The sequence below is a fragment of the Peromyscus maniculatus genome, chromosome 10 (assembly GCF_049852395.1).
Source record: "Peromyscus maniculatus bairdii isolate BWxNUB_F1_BW_parent chromosome 10, HU_Pman_BW_mat_3.1, whole genome shotgun sequence".
In the NCBI taxonomy this organism is placed as follows: domain Eukaryota; kingdom Metazoa; phylum Chordata; class Mammalia; order Rodentia; family Cricetidae; genus Peromyscus; species Peromyscus maniculatus.
In genome coordinates this window covers 22,412,342-22,433,643 of record NC_134861.1, presented here as the reverse complement: position 1 = coordinate 22,433,643, position 21,302 = coordinate 22,412,342, and the positions used below count along the sequence as shown (strand labels likewise).

General features: G+C 45.2%; 2 protein-coding genes across 4 annotated transcripts in view; one reads left to right on the top strand and one right to left on the bottom strand.

The window, feature by feature from the left end:
• The window catches only part of Cep68 (centrosomal protein 68), a 28,370-nt gene extending 17,895 nt beyond the window's left edge, over window positions 1-10,475 (top strand). For 2 of the 3 annotated variants that reach the window (XM_076546032.1, XM_076546031.1), the window contains 3 exons: window positions 2,110-2,206; window positions 6,890-7,063; window positions 8,011-10,475. In XM_076546032.1, the coding sequence (XP_076402147.1) occupies window positions 2,110-2,206; window positions 6,890-7,059 (267 nt within the window). In that variant the 3' untranslated portion in view covers window positions 7,060-7,063; window positions 8,011-10,475. Of the gene's footprint in view, window positions 1-2,109; window positions 2,207-6,889; window positions 7,064-7,977 lie in introns of all 3 variants that reach the window. The other variant, XM_042285580.2, reaches the window with a different exon arrangement.
• Window positions 10,476-10,754: 279 nt separating this feature from the next.
• Window positions 10,755-21,302, bottom strand: part of Rab1a (RAB1A, member RAS oncogene family) — a 32,105-nt gene continuing 21,557 nt past the window's right edge. Inside the window, exons 4-6 of the mRNA XM_006974818.4 lie at window positions 14,578-14,673; window positions 13,180-13,311; window positions 10,755-13,022 (exon numbers count right to left, since the gene is read on the bottom strand). Coding sequence (XP_006974880.1) covers window positions 12,825-13,022; window positions 13,180-13,311; window positions 14,578-14,673 — 426 coding nt within the window. The 3' untranslated portion in view covers window positions 10,755-12,824. The remainder of the gene's footprint in view (window positions 13,023-13,179; window positions 13,312-14,577; window positions 14,674-21,302) is intronic.

Below are 21,302 nucleotides of genomic sequence, written 5' to 3'. Positions count from 1 at the left end.
GACTGACTACTAAGTAGCCAGCTGCAAGCATCGTGCATTGTGGCCAGCAAGGACCTGAGCCAGGAGCTGTTCATGCATGTCAGTCAGGCTTAGGCCTCTTGTGTACACAGCTATGTCAGTGAGATGGCAGGTTCACACCTTCCTCGGAGTGGGACAGGACTGAGGAAGGAGCTGAGCTCTCTTGGCTCTTGCTTAGACCAAGACTGAGTGGTCAGATTTATGTGGGCTCTCATTTTAACCAACCCCACCCTCTCTTTTACCTGTCCTCACCCCTCTCTCTACCTGTCCTCACCCCCCTCTCTGTACCTGTCCTCACCCCCTCTGTACCTGTCCTCACTCCCCCTCTGTACCTGTCCTCACTCCCCCCATCTCTGTACCTGTCCTCACCCCTCTGTACCTGTCCTCACCCCCCTCTCTGTACCTGTCCTCACCCCCTCTGTACCTGTCCTCACTCCCCCTCTGTACCTGTCCTCACCCCCTCTCTGTACCTGTCCTCACCCCCCTCTCTGTACCTGTCCTCACCCCCTCTCTGTACCTGTCCTCACCCCCTCTGTACCTGTCCTCACCCCCTCTGTACCTGTCCTCACCCCTTCTCTGTACCTGTCCTCACCCCCTCTGTACCTGTCCTCACCCCCTCTGTATCTGTCCTCACCCCTCTCTCTACCTGTCCTCACTTCCCTCTCTGTACCTGTCCTCACTCCCCGCCTCTGTACCTGTCCTCACTTCCCCCCTCTGTACCTGTCCTCACCCCTTCTCTGTACCTGTCCTCACCCCTTCTCTGTACCTGTCCTCACCCTCTCTGTACCTGTCCTCACCCTCTCTGTACCTGTCCTCACTCCCCCCTCTGTACCTGTCCTCACTCCCCTCTCTGTACCTGTCCTCACTTCCCCCCTCTGTACCTGTCCTCACCCCTTCTCTGTACCTGTCCTCACCCCTTCTCTGTACCTGTCCTCACCCCCCTCTGTACCTGTCCTCACTTCCCCCATCTCTGTACCTGTCCTCACTTCCCCCCTCTCTGTACCTGTCCTCACCCCTTCTCTGTACCTGTCCTCACCCCTTCTCTGTACCTGTCCTCACCCCTTCTCTGTACCTGTCCTCACCCCCCTCTGTACCTGTCCTCACTTCCCCCATCTCTGTACCTGTCCTCACTCCCCCTCTGTACCTGTCCTCACTCATCATCAACTGTACTTGTATTTCATTTTAACACAGTGGATTTGAGGCAACATCTAAATCCTAGAGCACAGGAGGATAAAAAAGTTTGGGGCAAAGGAATACTGAAGACAGGAGAACAAATCCAAGAGTAAAATTAGCACCCTCAAAGTATTAAGCAGTGAGATCTGTCCCATGTCATGGGTTTCATTTTATACAATTCTTGCTGGCTAAAGAAAGGTTTTTTAAAGATTAGCTACAGTTGACATGGTGGCACAGGCCTTTAATCTCAGCACTCAGGAGACAGAAGCATGCATAGCTCAGAGTTGTGGCCAGCCCAGTTTACATTGTGATTTAGGACAGCCAAGAATGTCTTAAGAAAGTAAAAACAAAAATCAGCAACAATGTTTTGTAGCTGTGAGGGAAAACCTGCTTGAGATGAGTTTTTAGTAAAACATCAGCTTCCCTGGTGCCAAAGTGTTGCTATAGAGGTCCACAGAGAAGGGACATAAAGGTAAGGGCCCCGGCTCTGCGTGGCCAGTGCAGTGACAAACTGGTTTCTACCTGCCATGTTCGATGTAAGCGTCGATCCCTCCTCTGAGTTGGAGAACACCATGATGTGGGGTACAGAATATGGAGTCCTGCCCCAGCCCCTTCTGCAGAAAAGGCTGTGTGAGCTGGGCTCGATGGTACAGGGTTAGGATCCCGGCACTAGGGACGGGAAGGGGGAGGACTCTGTAGAGCAGCCTGAACTAAATCAAGACCGTCTGAAAAACACAGTCGGTGAATAATCTTCCATGGACAAAGATGCTGTCCCTAGACTGGTCTCCTGGGGATTCAGACTGCACCGTGGCTGTCTTCCATGTCAGAGAAGTAAGTCAAGTACTAGGTAGAGTGTTCATTTCAGACGACTTTTATAAGCAATAATATTGAAACTTTTTTCTTTTCTGATGTCTTAAGCAATTTAAGAAAGATATAGACAAACATCAGTCCCTGACAGAAAGTGTCCTGGAGAAGGGAGAGATTCTTCTTCAGTGCCTGACGGATAACACCCCAGGTGGGTAATCAAGAGCTTTGGTTGGTTGTTGATTGACACATAATGTACTTAGCTATGGGTCCAGTGTGATACACATGTCCACTGTCTGTGGCTGTAAATTGGAACATGCCTTTCCACTGAGTGTGTTAGAGCAGCCCTTAGGAATTCAACCCATTCACCTACTAGTGAATTTTAACATAAAAGTCTGATTTAGTCAATATAAAATTAAAGATAAAGAGCCAGGCATAGTGGTATGTGCCTCTAATCCCAGCATTTAGGAGGTAGAGCTGTCTCTTAAATTCCTGGCTAGCCTGATCTGATAGTTCCAGGACAGGATGGGCTGCATAGAGAGACCCTATCTATGAATGAACGAATGAATGAATGAATGAATGAAAAAAAGAAAAAGGAAGGAAAGAGAGAGAAAGAAGGAAGGAAGGGAAAGGGAGGGAGGAAGGGAGGAAGGAGTAGCCAGGAGCTGACAGCTTAGCTATTGTGAGCACTGTGACTCCAGCTCCAGGGCATCCAGTGTCCTCTTCTAGACTCACGTGCACATACCCACACATGGATTCACACATGTGCACATAATTACATTGTTAAAAACTAGCTTGTCTCCCAAGTGCTGAGATGACCGATGCAATGCCCTTTTTGGGTTTTGTTTTGGTTTCTTGTTTGTTTGTTTGTTTCTTTTTTTCGAGACAGGGTTTCTCTGTGTAGCTTTGGTGCCTTTCCTGGAACTCACTCTATAGCCCAGGCTGGCCTCGAACTCACAGAGATCCGCCTGCCTCTGCCTCCCGTGTGCTGGGATTAAAGGCGTGGGCCACCACTGCCCAGCCTGCAATGCCCTTTTAAAGAAAGACTTATTTTCATTTTTAACTATGTGTATATCTGTGTGAGGGTAATGAATATGAGTACAGGTGCTCTTGGAGGCCAGGACATTAGATCCCTAGTGCTACGGCTGGATGGGAGCAGCCTAATGCAGTGAACTCAAGTCCTCTGGAAGAGCTGTATGTGGTCCTCATCACTGACCCCTGAATGTCTGTCTGGATTTGCTTGAGGTGTTTTGTTTTTAAATTGTGTGTGTGTGTGTGTGTGTGTGTCCCCGAGTGCGTGTGTCTGTGTACCACATGTATGCAAGAACATGTGGGGGTCAGAAGAGAGTGTTGGAGTTAAAAGATTATTGGGAGCTTCCAAGTCGGTGTTAGAAGCCAAACCTGGTGTTCTCCAAGAGCAGTAAGTGTTCTTAACCATCTCTCCAGCCTTGAGTGTTGCTTTTGGTCTTCTGTTTGTCCCTTTGAAATCACTGCTGAGAGATCAAATCCAGGGCCTCGAGGATGCAAAACAGATGCTACCACTGAGCTGATCTCCAGCCTTATGCTTCAAGTTTCAAACTTAGCCAGAGCTTGGCTCTTCTGTTACAGGAATGCACACAGTGCCTAAGGGAGTCCCACAGAGGACACCTGCTGGTTCCTTACATCACTGTCCCTCCAGACCCTCCAGAGCCGGTGGGAGAGTTACGGGGGCGTAGAAGTAAGCCTGTCATAAACTAGGCACCAACTCTACAAGAAAAAGATGTATTCTTTATGTAGGGTGTGAGGCCCCTCCACCTTGTTTTTGAGACAAGGGCAGAGGCATGCTTCCCCTGGATTCTTCCCCTCTCTGCCTGCCTGCCTGCCTGCCATCTTGCTGTACCCCCATTTTTTCAACTTTTTTACATGGCTTTCAAGTATCCAGTGAGATTGTCAGGGATGCACAAGCATGCACTTTCTTCTCTTCTGAGCCGTTGTGCCAGCCCCAAGAAAGGCGTCTCTGGTGATGTTCTGATTAAGTGTGCATGCGTGAGTTCAGGTGTGTGCAAGGCACAGACGGAGAGATCAGATCTGAGAGCTGGTTCTCTCAAAACCAGGTCCTCGGTTTTCTCAACAGTGATTTACCCACCCAGCCATTTCACGGGCCCAGGAATCAGAATGTAGTTGTCGCTGGGGTCGTCAGTGGGAGCCCTCAGATTTCCTAGTGAGCTCCAGTGGACCTGGCAGGTTCCTCTATTTGATGTTCTGCTCTAGGGAAGGGTTTCTGTCAACAGAGCATCGATCACAGCAGCTGTAGACAGTTACTGCTCAGCCTCAAAAGGGTGGAGACCAGCCTGGGCTCCTGGGTCAAACAAAAACAAGAGGAAAAGATGTCAACAGTTTGTTTTCAGGGACAGACAGGTTTAAAAGAATTAAATTTATTAGGGGAATGAGTGGGGATATGATCAGAATACATTCTGTGAAATTCACAAAGAATAAAAAAAATTTAAGAATTGAACTGAAGCCCGGCTGTGGTGGCACACTTTTAATCCCAGCACTTGGGAGGCAGAGGCAGGCAGATCTCTGAGTTCCAGGCCAGCCAGGGCCACACAGAGAAACGCTGTCTCAAAAACCAAACCAAACCAAACCAAAGGAATTAAACTGACGGGGAAGGCAGGCTGCAGTCGCTTCCAGACCAGACTCAGCCATCTGCAGGATAGGTTCCTAAGTTAGCAAAATGTGAGAACTCCAGGAGGATTGAACTCTTGAGGCCAGAAGTGATGCCCATCTGTGTCTTCAAAAGCCTTGAAGCGATGGGCCCCCAAGTAGCCACTGACGTCCTGTAGTACTACACAGGTAGGTGCTTGAAGAACTCACATTCTACTCCAGTTCCAGAGAGAGGTGGTATTCACAGGGATCAAAGGGCATAAACAACCATGGTGACCCTATGGACCTGTTGGAGAAGGGCTACAAAACAAGGCTTTTCAGGCTCAGGGCCACTGCCACACAGAGAGAGCTGTCTAATTCTTTGTTGTAGGGGTTCACATGTATCACAAGATGTTTGTAGCACAGAAGCCCTCACATCTCCACAGTGGCCCTCTGCCTCCCCTGCTTCTCTGAAGGCCGATTGTGAATCTCCTCCTGTGTTGTCTTAACCTAGGATCGTTAGGGGTTTGTGGCTAAGCCTGAAGGGTTTGTTTTACTGTGTATATGAACGGTTTGTGTGTGTGGGGGGGGTGTACAGGTAAGGTGGGAACTGTGGCGTTAGTTCCCTCCTGCCCTTACACTGGTTTTAAAGATTGGGCGTGGGTCTCCAGGACTGTGGGGTAAATCCTCCACTCCCTAAACCATCTCACCAGCCCCAAGTTTTCAGTTTTCTGTTGGGGCAGGAACTTGGTGCAGTGTGTTTTCCTGCTTCTGCCTCTGCTGGTGTTTCACCAGAGACACACTTACATGGGTCTGAAGATGCAGGGCCTGAGCAGGAAGAACTCGGTACAGGCCTTCTCTTCACAGGCGCCACGGGTTATGGAAGTCCTCCTGAACTGACTGTTCTTTCACTCGGAAAGAAATCTATTAACACTCCACTTTGTCCTGCTCTGAGAAAAGACTCAGGGTGTCTTACTGGCCACAGACGTCTGGATTTAAGTCTCAGACATGAGTCCAGGCTCCTTCAAATTGGTACTCTAACCCCTCCCAAGTCTCTGCCTGGAGTAACTAATTGGAGCACTTAGCTGTTTTCTTGAGTCTCAAGTTCCTCTTGACACTTCCTACTTCCTCCTCCCAGAAGCAGCATCCTGTCAACACACACACACACACACACACACACACACACACACACACACACACACACACACACACACTTTTTCAGAGCCCGCTTTCTTACTTGGCTACAAACACAACCTTAGGCCTGTGACTGCCGCTTTACTCTACACCGAGAGGCCCCCATGCCAGCACCCACCGAAGGCATTTTGACTGTTCTATAAATATAGGCTGACATCTTGTCTTATACTCAAACTGCTTATGAATTATGTGACTGGAACCCATGGGAATTAAGCCAAATGAGTCCCCATATTAACTAAAGCAACACACACACACACACACACACACACACACACACACACACACACACACAATCACACCAGGAAAACATACCGGTCTCGTTCCCCTTCCTAGCCTTTCTTCCATGACCTGTTTAAAGTTTCAAACAAAAGGCCCCTAGAATCCCACTGGTGGCTCACAGAAGACTGAACAGAGCTTGGCTCGGCCGCCCTGACAGCAGTCCTCTGGCCTCAGCTCTCCAGAGTTGTCAGGACAGCACTTGGCCCTCACGTGCTTCCCAAGGCTGACCTCAACACACCCAGCCTGTTGTTCCTTCCCTTCCCGCCCATCCAGTCCACATTGTGCACAGAACAAAGGCTTCCTTCCCCTTTCTTATCCTCCGCTGGCAGATGGTGCCCTAGGGCAGGAAGCTAGGGAGCATTTAACCCAGCTGATGGAGCTCAGGAAGCCGGCAGCGTTTGTTAACAAAGGAAGGGGCTGCCATGCTACTCTGCCATGCAGGAGTGAATTTAGCCTGTCTCACACCATTGCTCCAGGTGTGGTCACTGAGTCCCTATACCCCCAAATCTAGAGACTTCCCCAGGATGTTACTTAAGCCCGTGGAGCATCACTGTTTAAAAGGAAAGGCGGACGGGGAATGTGACTCAGTTGGTACAGTGCTTGACTAGCGTGCATGAACCCCTGGGTTCAGTCCCCAGAACTTCACAGACACGTAGAGGAACACACAAGTTCCAGGTCATAGTCAGCTAGAAAGCAGCTTAGAGGTCAGCCTGCTGGGGTAGGGGAGGAGGCGCTGTGAACTACTACAGTCCTGTCTGAGCAAACTGCTACCCCTTTTTATTTATTACTTGACCATTAGTTTTAAAGGATGTCCTCGGGAGGATCGCAAAGCAGTCTGGAGAGCTGGAGAGCCATGCAGACCACCTTTATGACTCTATCTTAGCCTCTTTGGACATGTTGGCTGGCTGCACCCTCATCCCTGACAACAGACCAACAGCAGCTAAAGAAGACCCGCGTGCAGGACTGTAACTGGGTAAGTAGAAAACTCAAGGAGCGCTGTCCAACCACTGCTGACTGGGACACAGGGCTATCTATCCTAGGAAGGACTTCCTCCTCAGCGGGGGCACTCGTGCTGAAGGAACGTGGGACTTCCTGTGGTGGAACTCACTGTGGTTCCACTGTGTTCACGTGCTTGCTGAGGAGCACCCCACCTTCCCACCTCTGTGGGTTCCCTTTACCGCTGCTCCACCCTCCACAGCAGCAGCAGGGACCCTCCTCACCAGCGCCGGTTCCCTGCAGGTACACCTCTCCAGTGGGGGGCGCTGATCACATTGCCTCTGCCCTGTGGGCTCATCTCACCGGCTCCAAGCCTCTTTGACAACACAAACATCTACAGAAATCCAGTTAACTGCCAGCTCTCTACCCCACCCCCTTCTACCCCACTCCCTTCCCACAAAGGATCTTTGCAAACCTCTCGTACCAACCGCATCCTTCCCCAAAGACTGGGGATGGCACATCTCAGAGAGTTGACAACTACTACTCCTTAAGTACAACTTTCATCTCACCTCTGAGAAAGTCAGACTGGGGATGAATAGGAAAGAGGCCAAGAGAACAGGAGGGCCACCTGGTGCCTATGCTCGGATCTCTAGCTCTTCAGAACCGCACAGTTCTACTGTACTTTTTCTAGACCTTTCCCTTTTACCCAGTGTTTATCAGTGAAGATGTCTCAGTGAGCATATGCTGGAAGTATGTCCAGAGCAGAGACTCCAGCAGGCGTGGTGGGGTGCAGACTCGTAATCTCGGCCCTTTGGAGGCTGATGCATGAGGACTCAGAGAACCAGCTGGGCTGTGTACCAAGACATCTTTAAAGCAATGGGAGTACATGGGGACTGGATTTGCATCAGAGCAGTGGAAGCAGATGATGGGTGTTGACCTCTTCCTGGGCAGCCTGCCTGTAACCCTGGCTGCCTTCTCTTTCAGGCATATCCCAGGCGGAGATGGAGTCATCAGCCAAGTAGGCTCTTGGGAAGAAAACTCAAAAACTCCTGCTCAGAAGAGCCATTCAGCTGTGAAGGCAGGGGAGAGACTCAACTTGAACGTACTTGCTTTAAGATGCCTTCCCCATCTCTGAAGGTTCTCGAGTTACTGTTCTCATTACAGTGAATCCCTCCAAACTAAGGCTTTTCCTTTTGGTGCTTCTCTACCAAAAATACATGGCTTTACAGTGTTGATAAAATACTAGGATTTACGGGTCTCATGTACCCCCTTCTGTTTAGAAAAACAGCAGTTAAAACATGTTGAGGCCATTTACAGAAAGCTGCTCAAGAAAGGTTCTAAGTACTTGGAATGAATTCTCAGGTGTACAAGGGGATGGGTCTAAGAGTGAGGAAGTGGGTGATCAAAACCTTGGATCTTTTCATCACGTGGAGACTGGAATTTTGTAAATTCTGAAGATTCTCGGCTAGCAGACATGTTAACCTTTAACCTGCCACAGAGAAACACTTAGCTACAGAGCCCTTTGGGCAACATGAGGTCAGCAGGGGCCATCTTCAGTGGTTAGTCTCGACCTTCTTCCTAACTATTTATGCATCAGAGAGCTGGAGGCTTGTGTCCGGCTTCTGGAAGGGAACGAAGCAAACGGTCAAGCTTTTGCTTACCTCGGGGCACTCGGTCGGTCCTCTGCTCCACTTTCCCCTGGAAGACTAGTCAGAGGACGGGGATGGCTACAGCCACTGTCTGTCCTTACAGAAATTAAAGCAGCCTATGCTGATGAGAAAAGAGAAAGTCTTTGTTTCTTGGTAGTTAACCGGTAGTTCTAGCCTTGTCAGGAAAAAAAAAAAAATCCATGATCAGTAGTTCAAAGCATCAGTTGCAACTTTTGAAGCAGAGTGATTATATGCTGGTTACCACAAATTCCACAAAGTATCAAAGATGGGTTTTTCAGCTTAAAAACAAAAACAAAAAGATTTTAAAAGATTAGCTCCTTAGACAGACATGGTGGTACAGACTTTAATCCTAGCCCTTGGAAGGATCTTTTGAGGCCAGCCCGGTCTGTATTAGAGTTTCAGGCTGGCCAGGGCTATTGGATGAGAAAAGGATTACTACTTGGTAAGCTATACATACATGAAGTACAGTGTTTTCACATGCCTGCTGCCCTGCTACACAGTATGGCTTACCATAATGTTCATGGGCAAGACCCAAATTAAACTGTTCTGATCTGCCACTCTGAGTCAAGCTTAGTTCCTGCGTTGTACATGGTGAATAGTGTGCTTTCAAAAGGCAAAAGGAAATGCTTTTCTAGCTATTGAGAATTGGTTAAAAATCAGTACACTCACTATTTGATGTGGCTTTAAGTTGCCTTCTCATCAGTGTGTTAGAGCAGCCCTCAGAAAGTAAGCCCGTTTGACAGGCCTGAGTCAGTCAGCGTGAAACCTGAAGATGGCAGGACCTACACAACAGAGCGCGCCCGCTGGATGCCGCGAGATGCTCCTGTTCTTGTCAGTGTAATTAGTCAGCTCAGCTGACATGTTCATTTTGGAATACACTTTCCCAACAAAGCACTACCTTGCCTGAAGATGGTCGATGCATTTGTTCACCCTCTTTGTAACAAAAAGATACTTTTTTTGTAACTAAAAGGTGCAAACTCGAACCTTGGCTGTGAATGCCACTTAGGAATATCAACACAATTGTTAATTATATCTTCTGCTGTGTGTTAAGAACTTTTGAGCTGAAATTGTCTCAGCGTAGGATGATGCCATCATTTCCATGTGCAAATGTGGCCAGGGTAGATTGACATGACCATGTTAGGATTTACACATGGTCCCTTAAAGTTCATTTGCATTCACATAAAGTAGCATTTCAACACAGGGTTCTTGGGGGTCTACAGCAAACCTCCAGCACAAAACAAAGAGGCTTCAAAGACAGGGCTGTTCTTAAATGGAGCCCAAAAGAGGAGTGGGGGTGCAAGGTATGCTGAATGGCCAAGTATGTGCTTGAGGGCACGTCTACCCAAGTAAGCACAGCAAGTTCGCGTGAGCCCAGTGACTACTGTTCATTCAGGATTCCAGCCATGGCCACAGAGTAGAGTGTTCTTCATATTATGCAAGTTACTGTGTGGTAGCCACTTATTATTTTTAATGTAATATTTCTTTATTATGTCAACAAATTAAAGCCCCCAATGGTCTTGAAATGCTTATACTTGAAAAACAGGATATGTGTCCGTCCGTCCCCCCCAAGACTGCATTTATTGGCACATACATAAAAGCAAATAGTGAAGTGTGTTGAAATGGTGTTGTAAGCCCTAATCTTGCTGCCTGTGGTGGAAAAACACTAGAATTTTACAAAGTCTGTAAATATGTTTGTATTATAAATGTTTTCTGCTAATAAAGAATAAGCCGACAGTTTGAACAACTTTTGCTATTGTAAAATTAAAGTGCATGGCATCACTTTGTCTTATGTTGTTTTTGTATCTATAATAACTAAAAGTTTTGTTTTGTATCTATAATAACTAAAAGTTTATGAACTCTTTCTCCCTTTGTATTGACAAGGGAAAAAACCCCAACAGTGACAAAATGTGTGTGTGTGTGTGTGTGTGTGTGTGTATACATATATATATATATATATATATATATATATATATATGATTGACCCATAATTGCTGGTGATCTCAGGAATTTCCAGTTGCCTTATCTTATATAAGGACGAATAGACCCAACAAGCACATCTATAATACAAAGTAAACTATGATTTTATTGTGAAATTCTCATAGATGGAAAATTAAATTGAATATTTATTCTGTCCATTTTCATTTTACAATAATCTTACCACTTATTTTTGTACCATGTATTTCAATCGTCTGTTTAGTGAAAAATAAAGAAACCTGTAATTTTTGGCTTATTTTTAGTTTAATATTTTATCATTAAAGACCCCATAATAAAATGTGTTGTCAGCAGTCACATCCTAAGCCCCCAATTGAAGAATGTTTGGCTGCTGCTTAAACCAAGAAACAATCTCTGACCTCTGCCACCTTAAATGCTAATGTCCGCAAGAGACCTTGTTTCCCACAGTAAGACAAAAGCAAAGTCTAGGTCTCGAAGGTCCTAGTTAACAAAACTTTCACACATGCAAAAATTTCACCGAAATAAATATATTATTTCTCTCATCATTCCCATCTAGAGTTCATGTTTTCAGTTAATTTGGGGGGATATAATTTCTACAGTTAGGGCGATCAACATTTCCTGCTTTCTTTTCTAATGCTTAAACTCTCCTTCAACTTGAGTTATACAACTGGAAAGAACAAAAAGTTGACACCTGGAAGTGGGGGCAGGAGGATCGGGAGTTCAAGGCCATCCTTGGTTACAAGTGGAAATGAGGCCTCTTGAGCTACGTGAAACACTGTCTCAAAAAACAGTGCAATCTGGGTATTGTGGTATATGCCTTTAATCCTACCATTTGGGAGGAAAAGGCAGGTGGATCTCTATGAGGGGCCAGCCTGTTGCACATACTAAGTTCCAGGCCAGCCAGGGTTACAAAGGGAGACCCTGTCTCAAAAAAAAAAAAAGAGAAAAGAAAAAAGAAAAAAAAAAAGAAAAAGCCAGGCATGGTGGTGCACGCCTTTAATCCCAGCACTTGGAGGCAGAGACAGGTGGATCCCTGAGTTCGAGGTCAGCCTGGTCTACAGAGCAAGTTCCAGGACAGCCAGGACTACAGAGAAACCCTGTCTCAAAAAAGCAAAAATGAATCCCCAAATCAGGGTTGGGGTGGGTGGGTGACATCTGACTCAGAGCATGGAGGAAGCACCAGCACGGATCACCAGCTCACTGCTTGTGAGGAGGCATGTGTTGCTCTCCATCTACCACAGATGTACGGAAAAAAGCGTTGCCTGGGAAGCCTCTTGAGTCTAGGCCTGGAGATGAAGTGCTAGGAAGAAGCAGACACTCTAAACTTGGTTCCATACAGTTTGAGCTCCTTGAACCAATGAGGCTGGTTCAGTGTACACAGCACAGAAGCTTCTCTAGGTCACTGAGCAGGTCTATTACTAGAAAGCAAGTACTGGATGCTGTGCTCTTAGATAGTCTACAGTGCCCTTGTTGCACACATAAATGGCTGTTGAGTATAATGCAAACCTCTATTTCCCTTTAACCATAAGAATTAAAACAATACTTATCACCATACAGTTTGATATTACTTCCAATAAGTACAATATTTATTAAACATATCTTCAGTTTTGTTACATAGTGTGCAACAAATTACAATATTCTGCAGCCACAAATTATATGCAGAGTATGAAGAAACTATTAATCAGATAGTGTAATCTTTCCATTTATAACTCTACAAGGAAGAACTAGCAAATCAGATCTTACATAGAACGTTTCACTAAACTTTATGCATGGAAATTGACAGACACTGGTTGTGCTGTTTGATACAAAATGGCTGAACTTCATCTTCAGAAGACTAAACCCAACATCTAAACATGCCAATATAAACATCAAAACAAAATAGAGTCTAACCAACCACGGGAAACAATCTGGTATCAGGAAAGCAACAAGGATTACACACATTATTTTATAAACCAGCACACAAAGGTTTAAAACAGTTCTGAAAATGAAGTTAGCTGTCTTGAGTCAAGGGAATAAAAAAAAAAGTCAGTATTGACCATTGACAATCTCTGACCTTGTGGAAACGGTAAGAATCTGTTGTAGTGCAGCTACATACAGTACAATTCAGGCAATTTGTTTTTTCACTTGGGTTCAGATTGCGAATTCATTGCTGTGAGAGAAGGACGGAGGCGAAGTTTAGCAGCAGCCTCCACCTGACTGCTTGACTGGAGTGCTCTGGATCTTAACATTGGACTTCTCTGCACCACCAGCTGTTGCTCCAGGACCCATTCGCTTTTTAATCTCAGCTGCCATCGTCATGAAAGACTGTTCTACATTCGTTGCATTCTTAGCACTGGTTTCCAAAAATGGAATTCCAAGGGAATCTGCAAATTCCTGAGAGAGCAATAAGAACAATGAACATGGAGAAGAGCTTTCTGAAGAGGGAAAGGCGAACTGAGTCACTGGCTTTCAAAGGTTGAGGCATCTTAGCCACTGTGTGACTCCCGCCCCCGGAATAAAGGGCAGGCTGAAAATCCAACCTCACACGTACCTTTGCTGTTGTGTAGTCTACTACTTTCTTTGTGGTCAGGTCACATTTGTTCCCTACCAACAACTTGTTGACGTTTTCACTGGCATAGCGATCGATCTCCTGCAGCCACTGCTTAACATTATTGAAGGACTCCTGAAAAGAGAAGAACGACGATGCAGTTTGTGTGGCAACCCTAGCTGTAACTAATGCAGGGAAGCAATGGACTCATGCATTACAGCGACAGTGCCCGTCGGAAGAAAACGGTTAGGAGGGCTGGAAGGCTTGAAATGAAAATAGCTTATCTGGAAAGGGAATAGTTTAATATTTCATGACAGGCAAACCCAATTTTAAATTGAAATTTTGAAATATTAACAAAACCTATTTTCTGAAATTTAGTAAAATTCTGGTTTATGAGCTGCATACAGTGATACAGCTTTAATCCCAGCACTAGGGGGCAGAGGCAGGTGGATCTCTGAGTTCCAGGCTAGCCTGGTCTATAGAGCCAATAGGCTGCACATCAGCCAGGCCTACCTACTTAAGTGAGACCCTGTTTCAAAACAAACAAATGAAAATAACAAAAACTGTTTATGTTAACAGCAGTAGGTGTTACTACTATCAGAAACTGGTGGCCTGGGGGCACAGCTCAGGGACCAACAACTTGCCTGGCCTGAAGCAAGCTCTGAGCTTAAACCCCACCACAAGATAGGGTAGGGAGGAGAAAGCTAGGACATAACTTTTGGTGAGGCTTTTTTCTTTTGGGTTTTTGTTTTGTTTTTCCTCATGGTAGGTGGGGAATGGTAGCGCTTGCCTCTGATCCCAGTGCTTGGAGGGCAGAAGGAGATTTGAGTTCAAGGTCAGCTTTGTCTCTAGAGCTCCAGGACAGCCAGGACTACTCAGAGAAACCCTGTCTCAAAAAACAAACAAAATTATGGTAATAGACTAGTAATGTTTAAAATCAACATGTTCTGTTTGCTCTGGGTGTTTTTGAGATGAGGTCTTGCTATGCTGGTCTCAATCCTCTGTGCTTCTGAGAGCCTACCTAAACCCCCAAAGTAGCCGGACTACAGGCATATGAATGACATCACACTAATGTAGCAATTTCTTTTCCTGCTCATATTCACCCATCTTTTGCTTGTAAAAGCATTTAATCTAAATGTCTTAAGTTACTTCCAAATTGGCTTTAAGTCATAGATAGCTGAGATTTAACAATTGCTACAAGAAAAATTTGTTCTAATTTTCTCTAGTGGTAAAAATAAATTTCTGATCAAAAGAAGTTTCAGGGCTGATCAAAAGAATTCAAGGGCAGCCTGTCTACATAGTGAGTTCCAGGTCCACCAGAACTACACAGGAAGATTGTGTCGAAAAGCTACACATACACACAAAGTAACTTCCTGCTTTGTTGAGAACACACTTCCTTACCTGATCTGTCACATCATAAACAACTATGATGCCATGGGCTCCTCTGTAGTAACTGGAGGTGATTGTTCGAAATCTTTCCTGGCCTGCTGTGTCCCACTATTAGAAAACAATCAGGAAAGGCAAACAATTCCATTAGAACAGGCTTGGAAAAGTACAGGAGAAAACTGTAGATTATTAGGATCTGACAACAGTATTTAATGATTACATTATTAAATTGCATTAAAAGTATCAAATATGTTAAAGTCCACAACAGAAAATAATGCCTACAATTTAGCTGGTGGTACTGATCCAAAATTCTAAATTCTTTAAGAACCAAAGCTATGCTAGGCAGTCGATAAAAATAAGTCCTTCCTGGCAGCAGTGACTCACCCCAGAGCAGGTTGTCTGCCATGCCCTAGTGAGACAAAGAGGTGCACTGGCACTGACCTGAAGCCTTAGGAAGTCAAAGACGGGGACCAGCAGGGGCCACCCTGAGCACACAGGGAAGCCCTACTGCTACTCAGCCACGTTTGAGCCCAAAGGCTTCGGGCAAGGTCAAGCTGCAAGCCATTTCAAGTAGACCAAGGTTGTGGAAGCCTCCCCACCACAGGGTACATGCCAGGCCTTACCCCCAGGCCCCAGGGGCCCCAGGAACCCTTTAAGCCCTCAAACTTGAACCACCTTTGGAAGTCCCTACTCCCACCCACCACAAACACACACACACACACACACACACACACACACACACACACACACACGCATACACACAGAATAGAAAGATCAGTTGTCAGGGCTAGAAAAAGTGGTCCAAAGACCTATACTCCTTTCATAAGGCAGCGCTATTCACTGCTAATGTAGTTTTTCAACACTAGAAAGCAATGGAAAAATCTCATGGCACCTACCTACCAGTCAGAATGACACTTACCCACTTCAAGTAGGTGCTATCTTAATCTGAGCAAAAGTAACATAAGGAAGATGTTTCTAAACACCTTTAAAACAAAATTCCCTTTTAAAAGTGGGTAAGGGGCCTAGAGAGATGGCTTAATGATTAAGAGCACATAGTGGTCTTCCAGTGGACCTGAGTACAATTCCCAGCACCCACATTAAGTGATTCAAACTGCCTGTAACCCCAATTTCAAGGGCATCCAATGCCTCTGGTTTCTTCAAGCACACGCATTCATATACACAGAGTTAGTAATAATAAAAATAATTTTTTTAAGTGAGTAAAGGCAGCAAGAAAACTCAACAAAAGATTTGCAAACCTGACAACCTGAGATCAATCCTTGGAACACATGATAGAAGTAAAAAAAAAACTATCGAAAGTTGTCCTCTGGACAGGTGTGGTTCATACCTATAATCCCAGCACTAGGGAGGCAAAGGCAGGTGGAGCTCTGTGGGTTCAAGACTAGCCTGATCTACACAGCAAGTTCCAGGCCAACAAGGTTTTATACAGTGAGAGACCCTCTTTCAAAAATAAAACTAAAGAAGTTGTCCTTCTGATTGCCACAGATCTTCCACAGTATACAGGAACGAACGAACACACACACACACACACACACACACACACACACACACACACACACACACAAAGTTTTGGTTTTGGTTTTTTTGTTTGCTTTTTAAGACTCTGTTTGTTTGTTTGTTTTGTTTTTCGAGACAGGGTTTCTCTGTATAGCTTTGTGCCTTTCCTGGATCTCACTCTGTAGACCAGGATGGCCTCGAACTCACAGAGATCCGCCTGCCTCTGCCTCCTGAGTGCTGGGATAAAAGGCGTGCGCTACCACCGCCCGGCAATTTGTTTGCTTTTTGAGACAGGGTTTCCTGTGCAGCCCTGAAACTCACTTTGTAGACCAAGCTGGCTTCAAATTCAGAGATCTGCCTGCCTCTGCCTCCCAAGTGCTGGGATTAACAGTATGTTCCACCATGCATAACTGATAATAGTAATAAGTTTTTTAAAGACAAAAGTATAGAACTCATTTAAGAATACCTTTACACTTAGGTTCTAACACCAAAAAGAAACGCTTACATCACTGTATTATTGTTCTGAGTTTTAAAAAAGTATTGAGAATATCAAGAGTCAAATTCGTTTTTTAAATTTAAAAAGCCTTAGTTTTAATAAAGACAGTTGGAGCTGAGGACGTGGCTCAAGAAAAGGAGAGGTTGTGAATTTTGTTTAAATTTCTCCTACGCAATAGTCATACACTCATACACACACACACACACACACACACACACACACACACACACACACACACTCACTCACTCCATTTTGTGTGTATGGGTGTTTTGCCTGCACATGTGTGTGTTCCATGCATGTGCAGTACCCTCGGAGGCCAGAAGAAGGTGCTGGATCCCTTAGAACTAGAGCTCAACCTTAGTGAGTTGCCATGTGGGTACAGGGAGTTAAATCAGGTCCTCTCAAAGAGCATCCTCAGAGCTATCTTTCCAGCCCCCAGTGACCTCTTGTAAAAAAAAAAAAGTCTGTCCAACTAAATGACTCAATTCCTCCACTAAAAGGTAATGGTAGGGCTGTGTACATAGCTCAGTGGTAGTAGAGTACCTTGCACTGTAAGGTCATGGGTTCAATCCCTAGCAAAACAAACAATCTCTCTGAAATGGGAGGACTAGATAGAAGGCATTAGTGTTAATTATGTTAGATATAATGGGTTAACAAATAATAAAACACAGATGCATATCAATTATTCTGTAATAAGTCGTGTTTTTTGTAAAACTGAGTATGGTGGTACACACCTGTAGTCCCAGGAGCAGTCAGGAAGCAGAAGCAGGAGGATTACCACAAATTCAAAACCAGCCAAGGCTACATAGTAAGCTCTCTCTCAAAACATCCCCAAAGTCTATAACATTAATATACTTCTAGATAAAAAATAAGCAGCCAGGTATGGTGGTGGTGCACATCTTTAACCCCAGCACTTGGGAGGCAGAGGCAGGCTGATCTCTAAGTTCAGGCCAGCCTGGTCTACAAAGTGAGTTCCAGGACAGCCTTGAAGTTCTAGGGCCGTTACACAGAGAAATCCAGTCTTGAAAAACCAAAAGGAGAAGAAAGCAAGAAAAGAAAAAGAAAGGAAATAATATACAAGGTTTAGCAGCTCCTTATCTAAAATGAAAAACAGAACCAATGCCGGCTGTATTCCTTTCTTTTTGTCCAAACTGAGACGAGAGCTCCACAGACTATGAAGACGGCTGTCAGCACTAAGGAGCTCCATGATCGACAGCCTCTGGACCTCCCGACTTGACAGCATCAACGTGCCCCTCCTGCTCAATGTTCTAATCACTATTTTGATCAAGACCGGCCATCACCACTAAGCATAAGTGAAAGGAAAAGACTTACAACACTTGGAAGGGAAAACGAAGCCCAGGAAGTTGAAATACAATGGCTTAAAGCACAATTTTGCGTTTAAATTTTAAAACACCAATTCACAGAAGCCCACCCCCCCCTCTCGCGCATGCACATGAGCACCTCTTCGTTGTGTGTGTATGGATGTTGTGTGCATGTGGAGATCTGAGGCTGAAGTAAAGTCTTTCTGGATTACTCCATCTTATTCATTGAGGCAAGACCCTCCCTCAGCTGAACCCAGAGCTCACTGACCTGACTAATTCTGCCCTCCATGGACTGGAATTCGAGGTGGGTCCCCATGCCTACATGGCGTTTTGATGGGTGAATTCTGGTCCTCAGATTTACAAGTGTACATTATCTCCTGAACCATCAATCTCCCCAGTCCACATGTACCCTTTACACACACGTCCCCCAAATGAAAATGAAGCAAACTTAAATCTTAGTACCTACACGACTAGGTAAAGCAAAGGTAAGCTCATGCTCTGCTTTTGTAATCTGCAGTGGATTAGCAATAAGCACCAGTCCCTAAAGTCCGAGAGAGGATTTTATTTTCTTTTTTTACGGGTTTGAGTGTCTTGCCTGCACGCATGCCTGTGCACTGGATCTCAGGGGGCTGGAATTAGGGAGCTGGGAATTGAGCCCCCAGGCCCTTAGCTACTGCACTGAGCCATCTCCCCACACCAAAAGGGAGAAAAGTTTTAAGACATTAATTCAGCTTATATCGTATTTTATTTTAGGAATCCCATTTTAGAAAAGGCACCTTAAAATGCAAGAGTAACCCAAATTCTAACAACAGTTCCAAAAAGGAACAATCAACTGAGCAGAAGGGTTGATGACATCAGTCTGAAGGGTAGATGCCACCAGAAAGGACTTACTCTGATTCACTCAGAGGAATTCCACAGAAGTTAGGGGACACTGGCTCCAGCTCAATTTAAAAAATGGAGAGCTAGAGCCATTTGTGAATGGAAGCAGCTGCTTTTGAAACTGGTGAATCCCCCAAATATGTTTACATAACAGCATCAGATACGGAAAGAAAATTCCCACTGAAGATGAAAGGCCAACTGAGAATGATCTGCAAGAACCTTTCCAGACAAAGGAAGTGAGCAAATTCAAATGTTTCACATATCTAAATCCTGTAGAGAATCACCACCACCTATGCAACTGGTACCCAGGCTGCAGGCTTGAGTGGACCTTTTCACAGCAGTGTTGACTTCCTGCCTGCACAGGGCATATCACAGAAGCCACTGATACACTGTCTCCAAGGTCACAAAGGGAAGGAAACACACACAGCAAGAGCCACATGATCCTCAAAACTACCTCATAAACTAGTAAACCAGGAATCGGAGCTGGGGCTGGGCACACACCTCTAACCACAACACTTGAGAGGCAGAGGCACAGGCAGAGGCAGGTGGATCTCTGAGTTCAAGGTCAGCCTGGTTTACAGAGTGAATTCCAGGACAGCCAGGGCTACAGAAACATCCTGCTTCAAAAAAGACAGACAGTAATAGCCAGAACCTGGAAACAACCTAGATGCCCATCAACGGAAGAATGGATGGAAAAAATGTGGTACATATACACAATGGAGTACTACTCAGCAGAGAAAAACAATGAAAGCATGAAATTTGCAGGCAAATGGATGGAACTAGAAAAAATCATCCTGAGTGAGGTAACCCATGCCATGTACTCACTCATAAGTGGATTCTAGATATAAAATAAAGAACAATCAGACCACAACCCATAGAACCATAGAGGCTATATATATAGCATGGAGGTCCCTAGGACGACTGTGGCTTATAATAAATTTCGGTTTTACTCAATTATTGAAAAAAAAAAAGCCAAATGAATGGAAACACATGAACTATGAACCAAAGGCTGAGGGGCCACAGCTGGATCAGGCCCTCTGAATAGGTGAGACAGTTGATTGGCTTGATCAGTTTGGGAGGCAACTAGGCAATGGGACCAAGTCCTGTGCTCATTGCATGAGTTGGCTGTTTGAAACCTGGGGCTTATGCAGGGACACTTGGCTCAGTCTGGGAGGGAGGGACTGGACCTGCCTGGACTCAGTCTACCAGGTTGATCGCAGTCCTCAGGGGAGGACTAGCCCTCGAGGAGGTGGGAATGGGGGGTAGACTGGGGATAAGGGGAGAGGGTGGGAGGGGGGAGAATAGGGGAACCCGTGGCCGATATGTAGAACTGAATGGTATTGTAAAATAAAATTAAAAAAAAAAAAAGACAGACAGACAGAAAAAGAAAAAACAACAACAAAAAAACAGAATCAAAATAGTAATTTTGACTCAAAACTTCAGAACTTCAGCTCAGAGAAACACTCAATTCCATGAAAAGCGCAATGACTGCTCTTCAGTGTTACTTCCTACTAAGCCTGCTCTACGACATACTGATTTTTAAAAACTAAAACCCAACTTAAAAAACAAACACTAGGGCTGGAGAGATGGCTCAGTGGTTAAGAGAACTGACTGCTCTTCCAGAGGACCTGGGTTCAATTCCCAGCACCCACATGGCAGCTCACAAATGTCTGTAACTCCAGTTCCAGGGTGCCTGGCACCCTCACAGACATACATGCATACACTAATGCACATAAAATAAATAAATTCTTCAAAAAAAATACACTATTTACTGATTCTTCCTCTTCCCCGCGCACGTGTGAGATGATACACTGTGTGTGTGTGAGAGAGAGAGAGAGAGAGAGAGATGATACCCTGAGGACACCCTTGCCATGGCACACACATGGAAGTCAGAGGACAACTTGCAGGAGTTGGCTTTTCCTACCACTACCCAGGTCCTGGGGATCGAACTTAAGTCATCAGGCTTGACTGAGCTATCTTACTGACCCCATGATGATTTTTTTCTTTTTTAAAACCACAGAGAAGCTGGCAGTACCCAGACCCATACTAAAGAGATAAACATTTAATTGGAGGTAGGGTGAAGAATGGATAAGGTAGTTGAGATAACACAAAGACACATATTAAAGAGGAGAACTACAGATCGCTTGGCTCTGTTAGTAGCTTTAAGCAAATCATTTTTTCTCTCAGCATCCATTTTCTGAGAGTAAAATAAAAATATTAGAAAAACTGTTTCCTTCCAATAAAATTCTGTGGTTCTACAGAGTTGGAACCTATGGTCTTAAAGGAGAAATACCCCGAGAACTAAATTAATAGCTGTCTTTATTTATGCCTGTGCGAAGAAGAGGCCAGGTTTCTTCTAACATGCCACAGCACTCAGCACAGTAAAAGACAGAGAAGATCTGACTTGAGCTGGAGAAGGAGCCAGGCCCAAGGCTGACTTTTTTTAATAGAGTGCCTCTGCTTTACAAGCAGAGTTCCAACGAGGAGGACCTGGAATATAGCTCCATGCTAACAGTGAAGCTGCAGCA